This window comes from Lissotriton vulgaris, chromosome 6 (assembly GCF_964263255.1).
Source record: "Lissotriton vulgaris chromosome 6, aLisVul1.2, whole genome shotgun sequence".
In the NCBI taxonomy this organism is placed as follows: Eukaryota; Metazoa; Chordata; class Amphibia; order Caudata; family Salamandridae; genus Lissotriton; species Lissotriton vulgaris.
In genome coordinates, this window is record NC_141694.1 from 1,107,830,061 (window position 1) to 1,107,857,438 (window position 27,378).

The window sequence follows — 27,378 nt, forward strand, 5'->3', positions numbered from 1 at the left end:
AGTCATCAATACTAAAGTACAACGTCAGTTCCTGGCAGTTTTTGGTGGTATTTGGTAGCAACAGTTAGTAATGGGAGAGGCACTCCTTTTGTTTAAACAAGTCAATACTCAATGATAAACTTATAAACATTAATAAATTACGCGTGCTGTGGAGGAAGACACAATGTCCATACTGCGCCAATGAACTAGAACATGAAAATAATCAAGCGAAACCGCTTGCCCTCTACGCACTGTTGCGATTCTAACATTGGATATTTGCTCAATACATGAATCTAAATATGACAAATATTTAACATGTATTTAATGCATAAAGAAACTTAAACCTTTATAGTTTTCAATTTTGTATTTTTACTGACATATCGATTTCATCAGACATGATATGCATTTGGTGTGGGTAGATACCGTGAATTCATAATTTTTTTGAAAAAAACATATACATTGATGTTTACATCACATCATAATAGTAGTACTTTATCTGACAAGTTTGCCCTGCCCAGTGCATTTCGGGCCCTTCGTCAGGGGCGGTACCTGAAATGACACAAAAAAAATAAGACTATCACTTAAGTGAAACAGGTTCTTCGGCTGCAAAGTTCATAGATTGCCACAATACTAGGTTTACAAACAAATAACTTTGTTTACTTGAGAATTCCTGTTGAATCAATTACAACCTCTTAAATAAACTCATCCTGTACTTCACACTCACTTGTATGAATGAGAAAGAAAATGGTGCAAATGAAAGACCGGATTGGACTGGGCCAATGGAGAAGACTTGGTCAGTCGCACTGGGGAAAAGACAAACATCCTCAGTCATATGGTAGAGAACAACAAAAAATAAATGGGAATGATACGATAGCTGAACGGCAATACCGGAAGCCCAAACTTACTAGGAAGACGTGAAACTACTGCGTGATAGGATCCTTATGGTTAAGATGTGACTGATCCTAGGCTGATGATCTCAGACGCACTTTCACCTCTACCGTAAGTTACAGGAACACGGCTGTATTGATCCTTAAAAAAACAATGAAACCTGACTGTAACACCATGGGGTCATCACAGGTGCAAGACTCGAGACAAGCTACAAATAGTCACTTGACAGCTACTACCTCTTGTTCCCAACAGAATGTCGAAACAGAGGTAGAAATGCAATCGGAGCAGTGTCCCTTTAATTCAAACTGGTCCTACGACTGGGAGGAGTCTCAACAGGACACGGAGACCTCTTATGCCGAAAACAACGAATCAGGAGTGTGCTTGTTCACCCGGAGGGAGCGGAGCGAAGAGGAAGACGGAAGCGGAGCGGAGCCGAGAGGATCATCATACGAGGAGAGACGAAGGAGAGACGACGAGGAGAACGCGGAGCCGGAGAAGCCAGGAGGCCACCGACACCACGAGCCACCCAGCCATACACCCGCGGGAGGTGTATGGCTCAGCCAGGTACGTGAGAGATTGAGGGGCTGGGTTAATCGTAAGACAGCTCCGGCGGACTAAACCCGGATATACCCCCTTCCTGGTGTTCCCTTCCCCTGAGCACAAAACCCTTCACTACGGCCCTAGTTTAATTGTGTGACTCACGTATGGCATCCTCACTCCCTTCCCTGTAAGAACGCTGAAAAATATTGAACGGCTAACTGATACACCGTTGCCTTTTCTCTGTTTCACTCGAGAGGCAAAACGGAAGCCGAAGGAGAATTACCCCGACGGAAACCCGACAGAGGACGTAGAGCTGCATCTACCGAATCAGGGATCCGGAAGGCTGCAAGAAGCCGTTCTCCACGAGGAACGTTAACTACAAAGAAGAAAAGCTCAGACTCTTTGTATTCCAAAATAAAACCCACAAAGACTAGAATCAGCGTACTGCCTATTCTTCCCGCACCTGTAACAGTGGTGGAGAATGCGGGCATAGGCACCATCTGTGGAGTCAAGATGGAGACAGTGGTGGAACAATTAGTAAAGGGACAAGAACGAATCGAGTGGGTGTTAGAACAACATTTAGTATCAGCCCAAGCAGATAGAGAGGTGATCAAAAAAGCGTTTGAAGATAAAAGCGAACAACCCTGGGTTGATCCCGTACAAAGGGGAGGAACAACGGAAATAACCATAACCCATGGAACACCAGCCATATCCCTACAAAAGTATAGAAATGGAGAAGATCCCGATGCATTTCTGTTAAATTTCGAAAGGGCAGCAAGGGCATGTGGTTGGCCGGTATCAAAATGGCCGTTTTTTTTGGCACCCCTATTAGGAGGAGAAGCCCAGGCCGCTTACCAAGTAGCAAATCCAAAGGGCGACACCACTTATGCAGAAATCAAAAGAATAATACTCGACCATTTGAGATTAGACCCCGAGGCATATCGCCTGAAGTTCAGAAAAGAGAGAGGTTCTGTAGGGGAAAATCCTAAAACTTTGTTCGTAAGATTAAAAATGGCCACGGACAAATGGCTGACACCCACTACCAGCAGTAAAGAGGAAATACTTGACCGGATATATTTAGAGCAGTTTCTTGAGGCTCTCCCCTACGCCACACAAAAATGGCCTAGGCAACATCATAATTTAACAACCGCCCAAGCTGTGGAAATGGCTTCATCGTTTACACGGGCACAACCTAGAAGTTTCCCTTTTGAGATAGAAAAAGAGAGGAAAATAGTAGTACGGCCCGAAAAGAATGTTTTCAGAGGGAGAGAAACTACACGTCCCCGTACCTGGAGGACCGAGAACAGTGCAAATACAGGTCCACAATGCTTTGATTGTGGCCAGTGGGGCCACATTGCCCGAATGTGTCCAAGGAAAAGGAACGATGAAGAACCGATGGAGGTCGGATACCTCCCCAAGGCTGTTCTATTTTCCGCAGAGATGGGAGGATCCTTTAGAGTAAGTGTGAAAGTCAATGGACACTCCTTATCAGCTTTATTAGATTCGGGCTGTCGACAGTCAGTAATCCAATCACCATATGTCCAGCCAGAACAATATGTGTCTCAGGGGAGGGTTAATATTAAATGTGTTCATGGGGATATCCGACCCTACCCCATTGCTGACATTGTTATTGAGCCGATAGTGGGAACCTCACAGGCTGTAAGGGTAGGCGTAATGTCCAATTTACCCGAAGATCTAATAATTGGGACCGATAACCCTAGTTTCCTGAACATGTTTAAGGATAAACTAACGGCTAAGACTCAAACTGATAGGGACGGTACTTCCCAAAAAGAACGTCCTCTTGTACGTAGCCTTCAAGTAGTGAAATTGACGAAAAATGCAACATCCCCCACTAAGGGTTCAGCAAAAGCGGCTGGTTATGATCTCTACAGCGCATATGATTATGTGATACCCGCTCGAGAGAAAGCCCTAGTCAAAACGGACCTGCAAATCGCAGTTCCTCCAGGGTGTTATGGCAGAATAGCTCCACGATCAGGATTAGCAGCTAGGTACTTCATTGACGTGGGGGCTGGCGTTATTGATGAGGATTACAGGGGTAATGTGGTGATCCTCCTGTTTAACTTTGGGCCGGATGCCTTTCAGATCAAGAGAGGGGATAGAGTGGCACAATTAATTTGCGAATGTATAGCGGAGACCCTGCTAAAAGAAGTAGTAGGGCTAGATGACACTGAGAGAGGTTCTAAAGGTTTTGGCTCCTCGGATACACATACCAGGCAGATACACTCGGTGATTTCTCAAGACCCCTGGGTTTTAGATAAGAGCTTTAAATTTGCACAGATTAGTGATCCCACTCTGTTCAATGCGTGGGACCAGGCCCATCAGAGAGATCAGGGTTCAAAGGTTTTTCCCGGGTTCATAATTCAGAATGAGCTGTTGTATAGATTAGGAAAGGAGGGTGATCCTGCTCAACTCTTAGTGCCTATCTCATTCAGAGAGCAAGTTCTTTTCTTTGCACACAGCCATATCATCACCGGACACTCCAGCGCCGAAAAAACGACCCAGAATATCCTCAGGCAATTTTTTTGGCCCGGTATTTATAAAGATACCGAATCTTACTGTAGGTCCTGCGAGATCTGCCAGAAAATGAATATGGTTCGGCCACCGGCGGTCCCCTTACAACCTCTGCCGGTCATTGGTAAGCCTTTTGAAAGGGTCGGCATGGACCTTATTGGACCATTGCCCAAAACTAAGAAGGGGTTCCAGCACATATTGGTAGTGGTCGACTACGCCACAAGGTTTCCCTAGGCCTTTCCCTTATCTGCGGCCAATTCGAAACAAAATGGTGACAAGATGATTGAGTTATTTAGTAGGGTTGGGGTTCCAAAGGAGATTTTAACTGACCAGGGCACACCGTTCATTTCAAAATTAATGAAAGAAATCTGTGGCACGTTGGACATACACCAGATCCGTACCTCGGTTTACCATCCTCAAACGGACGGACTGGTGGAACGTTACAACCGTACCCTGAAAACCACCCTCCGTAAGATGATGGAAGTTAGCGGAGATGATTGGGATCGTATGTTACCCTTGGCATTATACGCCATCAGAGCGCAGAAACAGAGCAGTCTGGGGGTTTCGGCTTTTGAAATGCTGTACGGCCGTCAACCCCGCTCGCTGTTGGAAATGACAAGGGACGCCTGGATCAACGAACAGTCAGAAGAGGCAAGTGCAACTCTTGATTACGCCAGGGCCCTTAAATCTAAACTGGGCAAATTAAGGGATCTGGCATTTACTCATCTTGTGGGTAGCCAGCATAGACAGCAGACTATTTATGACAAGGGTAAGAAGTGGAGGCGACTCAATCTGGGGGACTGGGCTTTAGTTCTCCTGCCTTCCTCCTCTCATACATTCAAGGCGGAATGGATGGGTCCCTATAAAGTTGTGGAGGTTATTGGGCGCACTAGCTATAAGTTGTAGGTTACTGCACGTAAACAACAGTCGTATCACATCAACCTTTTAAAAAAATGGTTGGGTCCACCCCCCGCCAACGTCCATTTGACTACTGCTCCTGGCTCGGCTGACTCAACAGTTGACAAGCTTGTTCACAATGAGGAACTGAAAGCTCAGCAAAGATTGGAATTGAGAGAGACATTGGTACAGTATGGGGATGTGTTTTCCAACCGACCTGGTAGAACGTCTCTGGCTGAGCATTGTATTGATACACCACCTAACAAAAAGGTTAGGATTAAACCCTACAGAGTACCCGAAGCCAGGAGAGCTGTTTTTAAATCCGAAGTGGATGAAATGCTCCGGTTGGGAGTGATTCGGCCCTCGAAAAGCGATTGGTCCAGTCCGATCGTCATGGTCCCTAAACCCGATGGCAGTCGAAGGTTTTGTATGGACTTTCGCGCTCTTAATGACATCTCGCTCTTCGACGCTTACCCCATTCCTAGAGTGGACGAGTTAATTGAAAGACTGGGCCAGGCGAAATACATTTCTACCCTTGATTTGACCAAAGGGTATTGGCAAGTGCCTCTACGACCGGAAGACATCAAAAAAACTGCATTCTCGACAGATGAGGGGCACTTTGAGTTTACAGTGCTTCCGTTTGGTCTTCATGGGGCGCCAGCAACATTTCAGCGCCTTATGAACACTGTCCTCGCAGGGTTGTCTGATTTCACATCTGCATATCTCGACGACATTGTGATCTACAGTCCAGATTGGCAAACTCATCTCAAACACCTTGCTGTGGTTTTGCTGGCTCTACGGAAGGCTGGTCTCACGGTGAACGCAAAGAAATGTAAGCTCGCATTCCATAAGGTTAAATACCTTGGATATGTTTTGGGACATGGTTTAATTGAGCCACAAATTGAAAAAGTGAGGGCGATTGCTGGCACTCCTTTTCCATCCACTAGACGTGAATTGCGTTCTTTTCTGGGCCTTGTTGGTTACTACCGACGGTTTATTCCGCAGTTTGCGGACATTGCCGCCCCTCTCACGGATGCTTTGAAAAACACTGTGAAGGCATCATCTCCGGTACATCCTACCATACCAATGCAAGAGGCTTTTCGGATATTGAAGTCGGTGATTACATCCACCCCAGTATTGTCATCCCCAGATTTCTCTCGCCCGTTTTCCTTGCACACTGATGCATCGGACTATGGGATTGGAGCGGTACTTTCCCAAACGGGTCGTGATGGACTTGACCACCCGATCTTATATGTCAGCAGAAAACTATTCCCTCGTGAGTTAAAGTATGCCACGGTCGAGAAGGAATGTCTGGCGATCAAGTGGGCCATAGAAAAACTGGCATATTATCTGGAAGGCGTTTTGAACTCTATACAGATCACGCACCTTTGATATGGATGGCCCGCAATAAGGCTAACAACGCTAGAGTATTGCGTTGGTTCCTGTCGCTGCAGCCGTACACTTTCTCTATCCATCACCGTAAGGGCAGTGAGAATGTGGGGGCGGATTTTTTATCTCGTCACCCACTCCCCGATCGTGAGTGTCCGGAGGGGGAGGTGTGTAACACCATGGGGTCATCACAGGTGCAAGACTCGAGACAAGCTACAAATAGTCACTTGACAGCTACTACCTCTTGTTCCCAACAGAATGTCGAAACCGAGGTAGAAACGCAATCGGAGCAGTGGCCCTTTAATTCAAACTGGTCCTACGACTGGGAGGAGTCTCAACAGAACACGGAGACCTCTTATGCCGAAAACAACGAATCAGGAGTGTGCTTGTTCACCCGGAGGGAGCGGAGCGAAGAGGAAGACGGAAGCGGAGCGGAGCCGAGAGGATCATCATACGAGGAGAGACGAAGGAGAGACGACGAGGAGAACGTGGAGCCGGAGAAGCCAGGAGGCCACCGACACCACAAGCCGCCCAGCCATACACCCGCGGGAGGTGTATGGCTCAGCCAGGTATGTGAGAGATTGAGGGGCTCGGTTAATCGTAAGACAGCTCCGGCGGACTAAACCCGGATATACCCCCTTCCTGGTGTTCCCTTCCCCTGAGCACAAAACCCTTCACTACGGCCCTAGTTTAATTGTGTGACTCACGTATTGGCATCCTCACTCCCTTCCCTGTAAGAATGCTAGAAAATATTGAACGGCTAACTGATACACCGTTGCCTTTTCTCTGTTTCACTCGAGAGGCAAAACGGAAGCCGAAGGAGAATTACCCCGACGGAAACCCGACAGAGGACGTAGAGCTGCATCTACCGAATCAGGGATCCGGAAGGCTGCAAGAAGCCGTTCTCCACGAGGAACGTTAACTACAAAGAAGAAAAGCTCAGACTCTTTGTATTCCAAAATAAAACCCACGAAGACTAGAATCAGCGTACTGCCTATTCTTCCCGCACCTGTAACACTGACCTAAATAAACAATTATATACGAGTACAGACCTTGAGTAACGGGTGACTCGCACACATGTTTAAATACTCCTGGGATTGAAAACAAAAAGAGACGTGGAACACACCTCGTTTATATCGCGGGATGCGGTAATAGTCGACGTATTCCCATGGTAACTATCATTGACTGATGTCCGAGAAAACTAAAAAACAACAGAAACACCAACATTATTCTATCTACACGCTGTCCTTCAAAAAACTACTCGGCCGTATATCCAACGCTAATACCTTGTGCCGCTCTTGACAATAACTCCAATGATCCAAGATTCTCTCTCTCTCTACTCGTGATCACAAACGTCCGGTGCACGGGTGGATACGAACGCCAGGGCAAAGTGCGACGGCCTGTTTAAATGACGTGGGAATGTGTATGAAAAATAAAAAACGGACTAATAACATGGAAAGGGTCGCGAGAACACAGAACAGAGGCGCCATGCCTGTGTGGTGTGGTGTACAAGATGAGGATGCTAGAAAGAATGCAATATGGATACAAGTCTAGACTGAAAAAATAAACAATTACAATACATTGTCATGAAATGAAGTCCATCATATAATGTTATGAGCAACCTAAGTACTTTAGATGTCAAAGCCCTATACACCTCTATCCCGCACACCGCAGGAATGGAGGCAGTGGAATGGGCTCTGCTAAAACAAGAGAATTTACCTGTCAACAAAATTTTCTTATTGGGACTTTTGCATTTCAGTCTCCACCATAGTTATTTTAAATGGGACAATGCTTACTATTTACAGAACAAGGGTACCTCAATGGGCTTTTCTGGGGCCCCAGCCTATGCTAATACCTATATGGCAAGGTTTGAAGACCAATACCTGATAACAGATAAAGATTGGATTGACAACACAGTTCTCTACTGCCGCTATATAGATGATATTTTTCTAATTTGGCAGAACTCTAAAATGTTGTTGGAACAAAAGATATCTCAGCTCAACTCGTATGATGAGAACATCCAATTCATGCACAACATTGATGAGAGAGTTATTCCATTCTTGGATGTACTACTGAAACTGGGGGATGACACTCTTGATACTGAAGTATATCACAAGGCAACAGACAAAAATACTGCTCTTTCATACAATAGTTTCCATTCAAAGAACCTCATTGACAATCTGCCATATTCCTTGATGTTACGAGCTAAAAGAATTTGTTCTCAAGAGGAGACTCTACAAACCAATCTCACAACCATCTTCACTAAGTATGTATCAAAAAAGTACCCAATTAGAGCATTGGAAACAGCCAAAGAAAAGACTGAAAAACTACCCAGGGAAATTTTGTTTCTCAAAAAAACTAAACAGCAACATCAACGCCAGGTATTTGTTTCAAAATACTCAACCAGTTCACAAGAGATAAAAAAGAGTATCAATCGCCATTGGGAACTGCTCAGCAATGAGACTGACTTCAAAGAATTGTTCATCAACAAACCTATTTTTGCTTACAGAAGGTCCCGCAATATCAAAGAGCTATTGAAATCTAACCCAGCGAAAACTACAGGGAACTACAAAGGAATGAAAAAGTGTCAAAACTGTGTACACTGTAACAATGTGATAGTATCTGACACAGTCAAACACCCACATACTGGAGAAACCATTCCCACCAGGATCAACGCAGATTGCAACACCACAAACGTCATATACACCATTAAATGCCCCTGCAGATTGTTGTATGTGGGCAAAATGGAAAGAAAAATCAAGATACGTATATCCGAGCACAAAAGTACTATTCGCAATAAAAACATCAATAGCAGTTTGGCAGTACACTGGGACAAAAACAGACACACAATAGCCCAGATGAAATTCCAGATACTTGAAGTGGTTACCCCATCACCCGGAAAGAGCTTCACTAAAACTTTATTGCAGAGAGAGATATTTTGGATAAGAAAACTGCAGACACAAGATCCCAAAGGGATCAATGACCGAGTTGATTTAATCTGTTTTCTCTGATATTTGCACAGACGAGCACGCTGGAGGACTGTTATTTTTTACTTAGGTTGCTCATAACATTATATGATGGACTTCATTTCATGACAATGTATTGTAATTGTTTATTTTTTCAGTCTAGACTTGTATCCATATTGCATTATGTACTTCTTTCTAGCATCCTCATCTTGTACACCACACCACACAGGCATGGCGCCTCTGTTCTGTGTTCTCGCGACCCTTTCCATGTTATTAGCCCGTTTTTTATTTTTCATGCACATTCCCACGTCATTTAAACAGGCCGTCGCACCTTACCCGGCGTTCGTATCCACCCGTGCACCGGACGTTTGTGATCGCGAGTAGAGAGAGAGAGAATCTTGGATCATTGGAGTTATCGTCAAGAGCGGCACAAGGTATTAGCGTTGGATATACGGCCGAGTAGTTTTTTGAAGGACAGCGTGTAGATAGAATAATGTTGGTGTTTCTGTTGTTTTTTAGTTTTCTCGGACATCAGTCAATGATAGTTACCATGGGAATACGTCGACTATTACCGCATCCCGCGATATAAACGAGGTGTGTTCCACGTCTCTTTTTGTTTACAATCCCAGGAGTATTTAAACATCTGTGCGAGTCACCCGTTACTCAAGGTCTGTACTCGTATATAATTGTTTATTTAGGTCAGGTTTCATTGTTTTTTTAAGGATCAATACAGCCGTGTTCCTGTAACTTACGGTAGAGGCGAAAGTGCGTCTGAGATCATCAGCCTAGGATCAGTCACATCTCAACCATAAGGATCGTATCACGCAGTAGTTTCATGTCTTCCTAGTAAGTTTGGGCTTCCGGTATTGCCGTTCAGCTATCGTATCATTCCCATTTATTTTTTGTTGTTCTCTACCATATGACTGAGGATGTTTGTCTTTTCCCCAGAGCGACTGACCAAGTCTTCTCCATTGGCCCAGTCCAATCCGGTCTTTCATTTGCACCATTTTCTTTCTCATTCATACAAGTGAGTGTGAAGTACAGTATGAGTTTATTTAAGAGGTTGTAATTGATTCAACAGGAATTCTCAAGTAAACAAAGTTATTTGTTTGTAAACCTAGTATTGTGGCAATCTATGAACTTTGCAGTCGAAGAACCTGTTTCACTTAAGTGATAGAGTCTTATTTTTTTTGTGTCATTTCAGGTACCGCCCCTGACGAAGGGCCAAGTGGCCCGAAATGCATTGGGCGGGGCAAACTTGTCATATAAAGTACTACTATTATGATGTGATGTAAACATCAATGTATATATTTTTTTCAAAAAAATGATGAATTCACGGTATCAACCCACACCAATTGCATATCATGTCTGATGAAATCGATATGTCAGTAAAAATACAAAATTGAAAACTATAAAGGTTTAAGTGTCTTTATGCATTAAATACATGTTAAATATTTGTCATATTTAGATTCATGTATTGAGCTAATATCCAATGTTGGAATCGCAACAGTGCGTAGAGGGCAAGCGGTTTCGCTTGATTATTTTCAGGTATTTGGTAGCAAACAGCTGCATTCAGCAGCTTTCCCTCCAAAAATCCCTCCAAAATACTCAGCTCTCTTGTGACCTACCACGCCAGCCAGCCAGCCTCAGACAACAATTTGACATCCATGGTGAACACAGTTAAAGGTGAGCCACCCTGACCTGTATTGAAAGTGGTTATTGTACCGGGTGACCAGGGGGTTCAATATGAGCCCGGAGAATTGCCCAGAGTGCTCAGAGTTTCCTGGTGATCGAGGGGTGAAGCGGTGATCTGAAAAGGAGCCCAAAATAGGCTAAGGGTGACAGACAGCAAGACTGTAGCAGGTGGGCCTGAAGATATGAAGACATGAAGGCTTGAAAGCAAGAAAGAGGCTGTTGGTGGCTGGGTGTGCTAGTGCATCCTCAAATGTAGAGGGCAACTGGGGGGAGAAAATTCTCAGCTGATCCTAACTTTGGTCTCCTTTCAATGACAAGGCAGTATGGCCTGTAAAAAACTACGTTCCTGCACTATACATATGAAAGAAGTGGGTACGGCACGAGCATCAGTCAACTACAAGAGTACCTGTACAATGTCTCAACTTGCAGCATCGGTTCCGATGAAGAAATCTTTAATAACAGATTTCTTCTCGCCTACAACGACATCAACAACTACAATAACTAGAGATATCTCTAAAAAGTCTTCTCAAGAGGACCAGACAGAGCACTTTGCAACCACAGTTAAAGGACAAGCTGATGTTATAACGGAGGGCTTAGTTTTCAAGGCCCTTCCTCTCAAGGACGTAGCTCTCCAAAACGCTCAATTGTTGGATCCATCGAAAATGCATGACTTTACAACGTCCCAGGAGCCTAATTAGACTGAGAATCTCTCGCCTATGAAAGACCTCCAGGGATATGTACTAAAACGGAAATCCAGGAGGGCCCAAACCAAATTGCAATAACAGATTTTATTCTTCCGGATGTCAATTTTATTTCACCTACTCATCTCGTTTCTAAAGATGCTCAAAAACAAGCAATATGCATATTATCTAGCACTCCGAGCAATTTGCTAGAGCCAGATCAAAATTCCTCTCAATCTTCTGAGTTCCCATCATTTATCATGCCGCAATCAGCACCCAGTCAAGATCCTATATCAAACACCATTCTGTCACTACAGAGAATTATGGATTCAATATTAACACTCTTGGAAAAGAATTTGGAAAACTTGGATCAGATTTTGGAAACCCAAACCGGAATCCTCCAATATCTCGTAGACAAAAAAAAAGGAAAAAACTATTGACTTAGTCAAATCTACCTGTTCAAACGACACATGCACAATCTCTTATTCCACAGTATGAAGCAGGCAGAAAAGAGAAGCGTCTTGTTAATATCTCAGTCCCCAGTACTTCGCCATCACAAGAAAATGGGGCAAAGCAGAAGGGAATTCAGATGGAAAAATACCAAATACAAAATAATCAACAAACTAATCCCCAAAATGGTGATGAAATGTATTCCCATTGAAAATTATTCAAAGACCCTGGCCCAAGAAGAGATAAGGGGAATGTTATTCAAAACCCAATATCTTTATTTTCAATTTTTCTAGCAAAAAAACAAACACTGGCCTCTCCCCTTCTTGAACATTTGAGAGGAGAGACTCAGGGGAAGCCCCATCCCGGAACCAATCATTTCAACTGGAACCTGTAAGAATGCTTATAAAAAGGAGAATTATAAGTCCGGGAAAAAGATTAAGCTGAGGCTGAAAAGAGCAAAACGAAGAATATTGAGAAGAGCCTCGCGAAAAATAAAATTTCTCCAAGTAAGCCCAATAGAACAAGATGGGGAAGAAACCAACCATATCAATAAGAGTAGTAACGGATCATTTAACATTTGTCAGCAGTCCCCTCCAAAAATCCCTCTAATGGAAATAAAAGACAGAAAAGTCTTAAATCTGCTAGCTCCGAATTTCTCATCAAATCGCTCAAAATCAATAGAACATATAACAGAAGGTAAATGTATCATTCAAGATTCCAAGGATGATTCCGAAAGCTCAATCTCAAACCTGCTAGAATTTGCAGATATATTCCCTAGTGGTAATTGTCCATTAAACCGTGGGAGAATAGTCAAACTGTTACATAAGATTGGACTGCTTCAATCGTTAACTGCAGGAGAAATAAAATGAGTCTCTTTTCCTGATAAAATGACCTGCACAGTGGCCCGCGTAGAGTTTGGTCAAATGTAGTTCCACCTATTATAATCAAAGAACAAGGCATTCTCCATAAAATGGCTTTGCTATCACCATGGTTAAAAAGGCCAGCTCTGTTTGCAAACAGACGAGGGAAGCCAAAGAAATAAAAGGCATCCCTAACAATAATTTTAAACATCAAGGCATGGAAGATAAAGAAAGGAAACATGTGCAAGACATTCCACTGCAGATCTCCATAAAAGATGGAGTTCGGCAATTCTGGAACGGATCGGACTCATGCAAAAAGCTGCATTCGGATGAAAATTCCTGGGCTTGGATAGCGGTATCTCTGAAAAGGAATATGTTGGGCAAGGAATTGAAAGTGCCTTTTTAGCGATAGGCATGTAATAGTGTCATGGAACATTGCGGGAAAGACAACTGATAAAATGCTTTTTATTCTGTAACATTCACCATCAATTGTATTGCTGCAAGAAACATGGTCCATGACAACTTTCTCGCAAAAAGATTATTTTGTGTTTGTTAAAGCAGCAGAGGCTTCTAGAAGAGGTCACGCAAGAGGAGGCCTAACAATTCTACTGAGAGAAGAGATAGACTGGGACCCGGAGGAAATTGAGCTTTCACTCCCAAACGTTCAATGCATTAGTATCAAGTGCCGGAAAGAAAGAATGGAGACTTCATTTAACCTCTTACTTTTTAATATATATTTTCCACCAGGAACTTCAAAAGATAAAATCTTGAACAAAGCATTCAAGAAAATTTAATCAATCCTAGAAGTAAGGGGATATCCTATGTTGATAATGGCTGGGGTCTTCAATGGAAAGATCTCAAATTCACTAATCTATAATAGGGGGAAATCTCCACAGGAAAAAACCTGTTCAATACCAACTCCTATCTTCCCCGATAAAATAAAAGCAGATAAAAGGGGAAAATGCTTTTGTCATCTATTGAAGCAATTAATGGCGTAATAATAAATGGGAGAAAAGACGGTGATATTATGGCGGCATTTACCAGACGGGGTCCAAATAAGTTTTTAATCATAGATTATTTTATCTGTAGTTTAGGTCTATTTCCGAAGGTCCAATCGCTTTCTACTCGATATTCTCATGAAGGTGATCATGTATTACATTCTGTATAAATTGAAGTCTATACTCAGCATACTTCCCAGGGGTCACTCAGTTCCTTTGAAGGCCTGGCAGTTGTAGATCACAAAACAGGAAGGATACATTGGAATTCCAAAGCAATCAGTAATATAACTCATATGATTTCTCAAGATCTGCTAACATCTATTAGTCAAATTGGCAATACAATAAACAGTTTCGAAGCAACTTTACAGTCGGTAGTCGCCTCTCTCCAAGGAAGTACCTCGAGACGAGAACTCGTTAAAACATGTCATATGGGAAAATTTGTGGATAATAATTCTCGACAATTAAATAAATTGACTAGAATGCAATTCCACTCTTTCTGTGTGAGACAAGGAGAAATAAGGAAATTGAAAAAACTCCTTCAATGGAAAAAGGAGAAAGAAAGACAAGCTCTAAGAGATCGTGTTTGGGTCGACATCCAATTAGCAGTAAGACACAAAAATAATAAATCATTCTGGAATATAACCTCTGCACAGATGGGGATACCAAAATCTGCTCAAGCGACTCCAGTATCATCATCTGACTGGGAAAAGTATATACTTAGGCTCTATAAATATAATCATCATCACCTCTTTTTCCCCGGACTGGATCAAACACTGAAGAAACAACCCGAACATGAACCAATGAAAATTTCAGCCGCTCAGATCTCTATTCTGATTTCCTCCGCCAGGTCCTCAGCAGCGATGGGACCAGATATGATCCCTATTAAAGTTTTACAAAAAAACACTGATGTCTGGGGAAAATGTTTAGACCCACTCTTCTAACATTGCCTGACAAGTGGAGAAATTCCAGAATCTTGGCGTGGGAGTGTGGTGGTTCCCCTCTTGAAAAAAGGCGAATGAACCAATCCTGCGAATTATAGACAAATAGCTCTTCTCGACGCATCCGGCAAGATTTTTGCTGCTTGTGTTTTGGAACACTTAAAAGACTGGGCTTTTTCGAGAAAAGTGATCATGTATCAGGCTGGGTTTCACCCAAAGCATTCTACATTAGACAATATTGCTGTGTTCTAAACAGTGCTTGATAAGTTTGTTAAGTTAAATGCCCAAAATTTATATTGTGCTTTTATAGTTTTTTCGACGGCGTTCAAAAGTATAGACAGATCAACGCTATGGAGAAAATTGGCTAATATGGGGATTCCCAAATATCTCTTAACAATAATAATCTCCCTCAGCACATCAACATGGTGCAGAGTCCAAAGTGGGGGGAGAAAAGGGCCTAACCAAACCCATCGCAGAATGGGCTGAAACAGGGATGCTTATTAGCTCCCCTATTATTTTCCATCTACAATAGCGATCTCCCGGGGCGTCTTTCGCCATTTAAAAATAGCCCTTCTAAATTAGCTCAAGTTGATATACTTTGTTTAATGTATACCAATGACATCGTTATACTCGATCAGATCCAGATAGGCCTACAAAGAACCTTTATGCAACTGAAAACTTTCTGGAGCCAAATATTAATAAAACTAAAGCACTCCACTTCAGTGGCAGAAGGAAGCCCTTACCTTATATTTGGTCCTTAGGAGACGAACCGATAGAGACTGTAAGAGAGTATGTTTATTTGGGTCATATTTTAACTTCTAATCGGCTAGATACAGCCCACCTTCAACACCTGAGTCGGAAGGCAGAATCACACGTTGGGGCTTTACAGAGACTGTACCTCTTCACTGGAAATTGACACTTTACACCAATGCTGGAGGTTTATGGAATGAAAATCCCTCTGATTTTATCATATGCCATGGAATATACACAAATTAAAACATGGCAATCTATAAAAGCAAAGGAAAGAACCATTCGTCGAAAATTTCCAAAAGTGTCGCAGTCGGTACCAGTTCAAGCCCTACGTCTTGAGCTATCGGTAACAGGAATCTCAGCCAGAGTAATTTCGAATATCATTAGGTGGGCGTACAATTTATTACATGCAGCACCAGACACCTTAAGACATCTGTTAAAATTGAAGACTTTTAGATAGGAAGCGTCTAGGTATACTTTTAATAGGAATATGGTGAAAGCCTTCAAGGTTTCTCAATAAACGGTTGCACTTTTACAAGAGCGGTCCCCAGCACACTTGAAATTGTTTTTAAAACAACTGGCCCCTAGAATCAGTTATGAATCTGATAAGGAACATTGCAGTCAATTGAAGCATTATAAAGTGTTTGCAGAACAAATAGAATTCAAAACCTAGTCTTTCTATTTTCATTTTCAATTAAAGCACGGCTTAAGGCGTTGTATCCTACTCTTACGTTTGGGTATACTCTCTTTAGCAACATTTTTAGCTAGGAGGGAGGGTACTAATAACCCCAAAGGCTTATGTGAGTTATGCAAAGGTGTCCAACAAGATTTACTTCACGTTTTACTAATATGTCCCAATGTGAGTATAGTTGCGGCTCGACGACGTTATATAACTCCAATTCAATTAAAGTATAATGAATTCTTGGCCCAAGATTTAATTACATTGTGTAACTCTCCTGTTAATGAATTTGTTTGCCATAACTTGTTTAAGTTTTTGAAAAGCTTTTTGAAGCTATTTTAAGTCATAAGCACTATCATAGGATCCTATCTTATATTATCCTTATCGAATGTTGTGTGGGTAGGTGGTAGAATATTGCTACTTTACATCTTATAGTGTGTCTTAAAAGCAAACGTTTCTCAAGTAATAATTTTTTATAGTATTAATAATAATTTTAATTCTGTATTTGTTGATCTCAGTTGAGGTTGGGATCAAATAATGTTACTGTTTACTGTTTACTGTTATTGGCACTTTTAAACACCTATCTTAACCGAGGTGGATTAAGAAACACTGGCACTGAGGGACAAACAGCACTCAGCACTTTAACCTACGGCGCAAATTCGAAGGGTCCAAAACTCGGTAATATCAATCCAGGACCCTGTTAGGCAACCAGATGTGAATCAGGGACTATTCTTTCAAATCAGCACATCGCACCTTAGGGATCCCTGCCACTAGGTTGCCTGTCCGTAAGACCTCAAAGTACAGTCCATGTACTTACAACTGGCAGTTTGCCCTTCTGATTCTGTCACCCATCCCGGGTGCCCGAAATTGTCACAAGCACAGGCCCGCCCGGCAGGCTCCATTTGACATTCCTAACCCCACGTAACATTCTTGGCACACCAGTACTTTAGTATCACTTACTTACCGGTACATTAGAATTACTTACTTATAGTGCATAACTTGCCACTGAAAACAACACCCCCCTATCACTGAACCAAATCAGTGTATCCCTTTAGAAGGCTGAGGGTAAATTTGCAAAAAAAGAAGGAAAAAAACAGAGCATGCTATGCACATCATGGAATCAAGACCAAGAATATTGCACCTACCAACCAGGAAAAGAGGCTGGAAAAAAATACCAGGCAATGCATTATTGCATTCCATATGTGCAGTGGTATTGTAACGCATAACAAAGAGAATAACATGGAGTCCTCTAAAATTCCGTTTAGGGCAACTGTATTTCTACAACCTAGACACAGTAACCAAGGCAAACAATAGAGAACTTGGTCCCATAGACAAATGGAACACATAACAGTCTTTTGAGCCTGCTATGCCCCAGTCTTGCATTTGGAGTCAAAGTTGATGATAGGGTTCTATGAGAGGCACAGTCCACACATCATGTGTTATCAACTAAACAAGTCAGCAAATGAGAGAACACAGAAAGATCTATAGACTGCAAGGATTCTGTTAAATAGGGCACACAAGTAGCATATCATTGGGTAGTATAGCATTGTTGCAGAAATAGGACTCTGTGTCACTGAGCCAAGAAAAGCCCCAATTAACTCAATCAAGTTGACACACTGGGAAACTCCCTGAATGCTTTTTAAGGAAGATAGCTGTCTGCTTGGGGTCAGAGAAGATATGTGGCTTCCCCTGTATGATGGGATCTTTCAGTAGACCAGGACAGATTATTGCCAAGGAGTTATTGGCTTGTTGGAGCTTTTTTTTTACTGTTGTGAATGCTCGTCTTGCATGGTGCATTGCCAGATTAAAGTCTAGGAAGATGGAGATAGTAGAGCCTTGTGTACCAGATTGTGCTGCTAAGGTGCTAACTTTTATTGGCCGTGCAGCTGTGCATGGTGAAGGTCTTGGCACCAGAGAACAGTGTACTGTTCCGAAATAAACATTGGTGAGAGAGTTGACCTATCAAATAAATCCATTAGCAGAATGTTGTTTAATGTATTTCTCTCCCCAGTGTCTATTGGCTCTGGCACTCTTAAGATACATGTTATTTCGCTTGGAAAAAGGTTCCAAATCCTCATTCTGGCTTTGGTTTACTCCAGCACCTTCTTCTTATGCAAGACTTTTTTTTGTTTTTAGTGGCTTGGTATTCTTTGATATCTGAGATGTGCTATTTAGTACTGTAATTGAGGGTACATTGCTTATCCAAATGCTCCCAAATGTGCTCCATTTGAAGCTGGACAGAGTTAATCTTTCCAAAGAAGTCAGGCTTTTACATGTTTAGCAGTAGTGGCTTGACCTATGCTTTATCCTCTGCCGTATGCAGAATCTATCTGGGACTGTGGCTCAATATCAGCAATTTTTTCAGAGCATCGCAGACCAAAGGAGAGCTTGTCCTGCTTCTAGTATCCCCTACCGATAGTTACTCAAGGTCAAGGAGGAAGGTAATGGATGTTGAAGTAGGTGGCTCAGATGTAGCTGATCCCTCGAAACTAACAGTAAAGGCCATCCACAGCAAATCTCACCTTCTATAGTGTTTAGCAAGAGTGAAAGTATCAGAAGACTCACAATTCGGCCCATCTGGAGTCACCTAGAGGACCTAGCAAATATAAGTAGATGATGGACAGAGTGCTGAAACTTTTCAGACATTCACCCCCAGTCACAGATCTGGGTTGAATCCACCATCGTTCTTTAGCTCACTTCGCCACCTCAGTTCAGAACCAGCTATATGCTGGGACCCCCCAATAGCAATGCCAGCCTGGACTTTTCCAGATATTATGCCGGACGGGGTATAATTCAGGTCCAAAACATAGTGAATTATTTTCACAGGCGCCACAGAGACAATCAGTAGTGCAAACTTTAGGGACGTCCAAACCAGCCTTACGTAGGATCCCAGTCTTAGAGCCAGTCACTCCAGTGCACACCAAATGACACCAATTGACCTGAGGGGAGAATCCAGAATCATATCTGGTGTGGCCTAATTGTGACCTCTCTGTAAGGAAAGCCAATGGAGACAGTGGGGCCAGTACATGCATTGAAAGCCTAGTATCCAGAAAGGGGCAACCCAGGGGCATGGCAAATGTATGTCATCATGTTTCATTTAGTAGTATTGGCAAATCCACCTTCTATGGGGGGAGAGCAGGTCCACTGATGACACCAATCATTGAATATGGAGCTAAGCTGGAATCAGCATGGAGCAGTATATTTCAGTGTCCATGCTTGTGATCTGGGTGAGTTCTTCAGTAGTGTTAACAGTGCTCTAGTGATCTGCTGCACGTGTTGGGGAGCGGCGAAGGGAACTAGGAGGTGAATGCTGCGGTCAAAACCAAGAACAGTTCCTAAATTTACCAGTTGGGGCCTGAGTCATGACTGGTGACATTGCAAGAAGTGACATGGCCAGAATTGGTGTCACAGCCAGTTATATAGAACTGAAAGGCCACTGTAAATTCACATTTGTAAAACACTGCATGTGACCTAATTGAGAATTATATCAGGCGCAAATACCAGCCTACCAACCACTACATCACTCCACAGTACAGTGCACCACAAATCTACTATTATCCTAGCTAGATCGTTTTATCGATATGCCTCGTCTCTACATCTTCGTGTCTCTGGCAAGTTTCTACTTTCCACTCCTCGTCGTATTACGACTGTTTCTTTCGGCGGCATCCTTTTTCCTACAGTGCTGAAAAAGACTAGAATAAACTCCCTTTGGAAATAGGGTATCTACTTATTACCCTATCCTTTAAAAAAATGTAAAATGTACTTTATTAGGCAGGCATACAATACTTAGTTCATCATCATCATCATAATATCTTTATTCGGTCATTTGTAAAAAAAAAGCCATCAAAGTGCACAAGAAATAAAACATAAATATATCTACAATTAAAAATAGTATTAAACCATTACATTCTCAAATACAAATGACATCTTGAATCATTTTAGGAATGTAAAACATGTACCAACAGTCTAATCATGCTAGGGGAAGGACACAATGCAGTCACCAAGCATATGAAAACTAAACCATTGAGTCAGCTGTGGATGTGAGATACATATATATCATAAAAGGATAGATAAAAAAAGTTCAAAAATGGTGTCATGATTAGCAAAGACATTTTTACGAATCAACCAAAAAGATAACAGAAAACGACTAAGAGAAAACACAATTGGTCCAGAAGTGTCTGTTTTTAAAATTCTAAATGCAATCTGATACTTCCTAATGCTCATGTTAAGGCATATAGGTCTAATCCATCTTCTACGTACCTGCCTGTACTTGGGTCAAACAAACAAAATATGTTCGGTTTCGGCAGCTGCGTAGCACGCCGGGCAGGTTTTCTATAGTTAGACCCTTCACCTCTTTCCCCGGAAATTTCAACAACAGATTATCATACCTAAACCTGATGTACAAGCTTTTAGCAAGTGAGGGCGAGATCAGGTCAAGGAACGGTTCAAATAGGGAGCAAGATTTATAATTAGGAAGTTCGTAGTTAGCTGACCGCTAGTTGGGTTATTCATGTGGTGCTCGCCCACCACCTTCCAGTAAGTAGCTTTAAGAAGCAAAATGTCGCGACTGGTGGCCCTTTCTGGATACTCATTAGGTTCAATAGCTTGCACCATTTACCAATGTGCTTGAACCAGGGAAGTTGTTTAGCCCTGTTGAGCGCCAATACCTCCCGAAGAGAATTACGATATTCAGTTAATTGGGGGGTAGTTCATAGATGCAACCAATAGGTTAAGGGTTTAAGGGTAGCCAGATCACCAATTCTTCTTAGCCCAAGATCACAAAAAAAGTGGAATAAGTGGTGTTGTGACAGGTAGTGGGATCAAAGCCCTGGCGAAGTTGTTCTCACAAGTCGTTCACTGTTTTACAGGAGTGAATCCCCAGATCTCCACTCCATATAGAGCTCTATTTTGGGCCTTTGCACTGTATATTTACAGGAGTGAATCCCCAGATCTCCACTCCATATAGAGCTCTATTTTGGGCCTTTGCACTGTATATTTCAAGAGCCAGGGACAGGGGTTGAGTGTAGGATTTTTAAAAAATCTTAAAATTGATTCCGATCTCTGACATAAGGTTAAAAAACTCTTCCGCAGAGGATATTCCCAACTAAGTGACTCATTTATGCCGATGCCCAAGTAATCAAAATCTTTTACTCGATCCAGGGGTTCATATTTGATCTTGACCTGTCGTATGCCACCGCTTGATTTACCAAGCACCTTAAATTTTGTTTTCGTGGTATTCAATTCCAGACTCCTCTCCTTGCAAAAGCTCAGGAATTTATCCAATAAAACTTGTAAACCCATAGGAGTAGTGGATATTAATAAAGAATCATCAGCAAATAGCAAAATGGGTACTTTTGCATTATTCAATGAAGGGGCATAATTTTTCCAGTCCGACAACTCACCACATCATTAATATACAAAGAGAACAATGTGGGGGCGAGAACACACCCCTGATGCACCCCACTTCAATCAGAATCCTCCCTGTCAGTTCCCCATTTGCCCCCCCACCTAACCTGGGCATAATTGTCCTTATGCAATCTAACAAGCGCAGCTACCAGGTCAACCGGGGCACCTTGATCAAGCATAGTCTTCCACAGTAGGTTACGTGGTACCAAATCGAATGCAGCTCGCAGGTCCATGAACGCTACATAAAGCCGCTGTTTCCTAAGTAGCACGTACTTCCATGCTAACAGAGAAAATCTAAAAGCTTGGTCGCATGTGCTAATTTTTGCACGGAAACCAGCTTGGGCTGGGGACAGAATCGTCTTTTCATCCATCCAGTCCTGGAGCTTATCTAAAATTTGTCTAGCACAGACTTTCTGTAGGTTGTCAATCAAGCTGATGGGTCTATAATTAGAGGGGATAGCAGGGTTACCCTTTTTAAAGATGGTTATTACCTCTGCCCCCTCAAAGTTTCAGGAATATCACCACCAGCTAAAATACAGTTAGATAAAAGGTTAATGTATGGTGCCCATATTGCGGGTTCAGACTTAAACAAGTCCCGTGGTACCAGCTACCAAATTGGGGATACCCCAAACCTCATCCTCCTCTTCTAGGGACGCACTTAGTAAAGTGGAGGGTTGGAACGCACCATTGAAATCTCCTGCAACTATAATTTTAGAGTTCACCTGATGTCCTCCCACTAGGTCATCTAAAAGTGAAATTACTGCAGATTCACTATTTAAAGGTTCTGATCTGGCGTACACATTAAGCAAAGTCAAGATTAAACCAGACGGGAAGGTGAGTTGGATGCCCAATATATCAGGGGAGTTTATTGAAAGTTGTTTGTACCTGCAGACTATGGTGTTTTAACCAATATTAACAGTCCGCCACTAGCCCTACCAGATGTTTTTGGAGGGAGAGCGTTCACCCAATAAGAGGTGTAGCCATTAAAATAAACCGTATCTACAGCCCAGGTTTCTTGAAACGCATAAATATCAATGTTACCATGGACATACACCATTCGGGATCTAGTAATTTAGAATGTATCCCGACTAAGTTCCAGGATAATATACTTAAGCAGTGGTTAGGCCTGGGTCTACTTACAGTGGCGTGCCCTGAAACACCAACTGCTCCATCAGTTATATTTACAAGTGTTTCTTTAATGGCTGTAATTGAGAAATCCCCACTTCTTGATTCAATATAAACATCCACATCCTGGGGCTCAAGAGTTGGAACGTGGACGGCATTCGAAGTAGCTGTGTGCAGATCATTTATGTGTAAATTAGGAGTGCGCCAACAATCCTTAGTAACTTTGTTTAATATTCTTCTCCTTTATGAGACCTTTATGAGTCAAGAAGCGTTGGCATATGCTGCACCTTATGAATAATAAATAGACAGATAGACTACAACAAGAGTAATTATAGGCATATGTAAGTGATAACAGATTGGTTTAATCAAGGAGGCAAAATTGCCTACCTGCAAATCCTCTGCACTTATTCGAGCCCGTATTAGTTACATATTCAGCCTGTTTAGTGTTAATTAGATAACTAAATTATCTCTCGAGGAAACTAGGTTTACCAATAACCTAATTGTGTAGTCTTTTGGGTTAGTCATGAACACCCATTGTTGCCAAGTAACACCATGCGAAACAAAAGGGGATGATGGACGGAGCGTTTGAGCAAATCAAACACTCACCCCCAGTCAACTGATCTGGGTTTAATCCATCACCATTCTTTAGCTCATTCTGCCACCCCAGTTCAGACATGGCCATATGCAAATCAGTCTGACCCTGTGCCTCATGGGAACAGTCCAGCCCGAACTGCCAAGACATGTCTTCCCTGGACCGGAAACAAGCATCCTAGGACCGGTTTCGGATTCATAATCCTCATCAGCCAGGCTATCTTGAATCCAGTGGCAAAGTGAGCAAAGGACTCACATCTGAGCATACCCTGCCAACTTAGGGCGAACCAAGCGAAACAAAAGAGGATGATGGACGGAGCGTTTGAGCAAATCAAACACTCATCCCCTTTTGTATCGCCAAGTAACACCATGCCATGTGAACCCATCCTGGCTAATGTTCTTAAAGCATATTGCATTTTGTTTTTATCATTGTAAGGCTCAGACATATCAGCATGCAAAGTGCTATTTGCATACAAGCCACAATTGGCTAAAGGGGGTCCACATTAAATAAGCCCACTTGGAAGCGTGTTACATTTTCTGTGAAACGTGCATACAATAAATTAAGTTGTTCCAGAATAGCAGTGAAATAATAGCAGAAGGGTCTCCACATTGATAGCCCAAATGGTAACCTTAACTTGCACAGCACCTGTGTCAACTAAGCAGTCCCATACCGGCATATGGCAGTGACAAAACATATATGATGAACACTACAGCTTGAATACCTCACCCTTCTCGCCTCCTCTTGGCTTCAGCAAAGTAAATCATGCCACTGCTTCTCAATGAAATGGGCTTCCTTTCTTGCAGACGTGTGGGAAGGAGGTGCTCATCTGCAGTAACTGGGGTCTGGGCTGGGCAGCTGGACTCCTCTCTCCAGCAGCCGTTGAGTGTGTGCAAAGGAGGGAAAAGCACTCTTCCAGGGTTCAAAATATTTCTAGAAGGCTGAGACTCTTCAGACCCTGTTAACCAGGCACCCCTCCTCCTACTGTTGGCAATAGAAGCATGGATGTGTTTATTTGCACTGCCACTCCAGAAATACTGCTCCTCTGGTACAATGGGCATCCGTGGCAGAAGCGCTCAATTTCTACACTCATGTTGTGCCACGAAAATGCAAGAAAATCCCTCCTGTTTCTTTTTGCTCCTACATTTCCCAGAGAGAGATGCTCATTGGACAGCTGCACTCTAAAAGCTTGCAGACTTCTAAGGTCAGCTTCTAGGATGCGACGGTACAGCAAGGAGTGGGATGTAGGAGTAACCACTCCCTAACCAGAACGCAACCAAGTACGAGTCCCAGATGGTCTATTGATTCTAAAGCAAAGATGCGCTTCTTAGGCTTTGCAGCACAGAAGAAGAGCTGGTCTGATCAGCCAGTGACTTGGGCCATGGGTTAGAAAGATTCAACATCTCAATTTTCTCCTAGACAGCAGCAGGAATCTCCTTTTTCTGGCCTGCTTCCAAGTCCAGTTTTCTACCCCAGTCTCTGAAGTGGGAGCCTTTTCCATTAGTAGTAGTGATTGTCTGGTCACTGGTGATGGGTGAAAAGCCTAACCTAAGGAACTCCCACACTCGGCTCATGCTTCTTTTACAGAATGTACCTTTACTGCAAAACAATTCAAGAAAGCCACATTGCTGTTGTTTTCAAGGATTAAAAACAGTCAGCTGAGCTGTCTGAGCTCCTCTAGTCTGTAAAAAGGATGTCCCAATGAAATGAGGTACCTCTCTGTTCCAAACAGTGGAAAAACATACTCAGGATACCTACTGGAGTGGCAGAAACAAACTCACGAACAGACCACTGTCCTATTTAAGTATAAACATAGTACAATTAGAGTTCCTTCCGGGTCCTTTGTTTGGCTCTTTGGTGTAAAGTATTCACCTCCGGATCTTTATGTACCTAACCTCCTTCTGTGGAGAGGAGTCTTTCAGCACGCGGCAGCCTCAGAATGGCTATTGTGCTCCAGATGGTCTCTGATAGGAGCCATTCACACTTCTTCTTAAGGCTGTGGAATTTAATTACAGTTACTGCAAACGTTGAAAACCTGGCTTATTAAGTTGGGTGGCCGTTCAGGCTCGAGCAACAATAGACAATTTTGATACAAATTTGGGAAATATATACCAAAAATCCAAGTTCCTCAGTTAGTTTGATTTTTTTTTTGACAATAGATTGTATTGAAATTTTACATCCAACAGGGTGTGCCCCCAACAGGCAATGTCTGGACAGAGCACGGATCAATGGTACATAAGCCACTGATGAGGGTAGCCTTCGAGGATCAATAAAACATTCAAATCAACAACCCCACCTCCCGCCTCCCCTGCACAGCACTACCCGCTTGAAACAATATACAGGCGTAAAAACATACAGGCGTATTTCCGCACCGGCCAATCCTCAATATAGGTTGGAAAGTTATTAAATGGTAAGCCTGTCTATGAGATCCTGATTCGTAGACGTGGGAAAAATAGAAAGATCATGCCTCTGTATTTAGCCCATGCAGTCCAGATCTTCCTGTGCTTTTGCGGGCAACCTTGAGCCTGAAAAACCGCCACCTCGGCAGACATACATTTATCTAAGGCAGATTTCCAAGCCGCCACCCCAGGGGGAGAAGAGGACTTCCACTGTTGGGCTATGTCGCGCTTGGCCAATGTCAGAGCTAAAAAGAGCAGGTTTCTTTTGTATAGGTTCCCCCCTATATCATCAGTACTGTGGAGGAGAATTAGGCGGGGATCTGCTGGGAGGTCCCAGCCCAGTACACGCCCCAGGCAGGACAATACACCCGACCAAAAATGCCGTAGCGCCGTGCAGCCCCAGACCATGTGTAAAAAGGGTCAATTTGATTTTTAGTAAATAGCAGATTACATCGAAGATGGATTATCCAGTCTTTGCCTAAGCCACTTTATGAAAATATGAGTTTTTACTTAAAGCAAGTCTTATCCAAACAATAACGCTGCTTCATTCTATGCATTAAATGGCACGTTTGAGTCCCTTTATTACACATACATCCAGGCTCAAATTTGCATGTCTCGCCATTTGGCCTCCAAGGTATGCTTACGCTGAATTACTATGGTTGAGTAGGATTTTATATACATTAAAAGGTTTTATTTTAAACCCTGAATCTGATCCAGCTTTGCCTGTAGCCAGTAAGGGTTGCAGGAGCACTCTATGTTTAGTTACTCAACTGAATAATGCAAGTGAAACTGCAACCCACATGTGACATTTCACTTTCATGTCACTGGTACAATTTCTGCGCTCCTGTACTGCCGGCTTACCAAAAAGCCAGATGTCAAATTAATTTAGGCAATTTGTCACCATGTTTATGGATCAAAAAACATACATTAGGAGCTGTCTAGCAGTCTTGCAGTATCCAGAGTAAAAATATGGTAGCAAATACAGCCTACCTAAACAAATGGGTGAACCACACAAGATGTACAGTTTGCAATACATTTAATATACATTTTGTTTATAGTATTGTTAACTGCAGAATTTGCTTGTATTACACAAGTGTTTTGAGAAGGGCACTGGTGGTAGCAAGTAAATAAAAAAGACACTCTTCTATTCTGAACAGATTTCAGAACCAATCATATGCATTACCCGGTCATCTCTCCAGGTTCCTTCATATATAATTCCATTTGGGGTTATATGAATTCCTCTTCCATTTCTCTCCAATGCTCCAGATGGAGTTCGTGTACATTCACCTTCTACAATAAAATGAAGAATATTAGGCCTGAGAATTCACGTTCTTCAACTAACAAACACCCAGGGTTTCTCAGTATTTTAACAAAATGTTGAGAAAATACAATCAAATTGAAAAATACTGACCATATACAAAAGGCGATGGTTAAAATGCATATAATGTTTTAGGTTTTAGAGCTGGCATAATTTGGAATTAAATATACTAATATTAAGGTGTCATACTGAGCTACAGAAGAAGCAGTTGTCAGAGAGTAAATAGCACTAGAAGTGCAAATAAGCTACTTGTCGGGAAGCAGACTAGAATCCTTCCAGTACAGCAAGTAAACTGTGCAA

The 27,378-nt window shown here is 42.5% G+C and overlaps 1 protein-coding gene across 2 annotated transcripts in view; it reads right to left on the reverse strand.

The window, feature by feature from the left end:
- Window positions 1-27,378, reverse strand: part of MORN2 (MORN repeat containing 2) — a 226,449-nt gene that overhangs the window by 80,462 nt on the left and 118,609 nt on the right. For both annotated transcript variants that reach the window (XM_086927179.1, XM_086927180.1), the window contains exon 3: window positions 26,944-27,050. In XM_086927179.1, coding sequence (XP_086783305.1) covers window positions 26,944-27,050 — 107 coding nt within the window. The remainder of the gene's footprint in view (window positions 1-26,943; window positions 27,051-27,378) is intronic.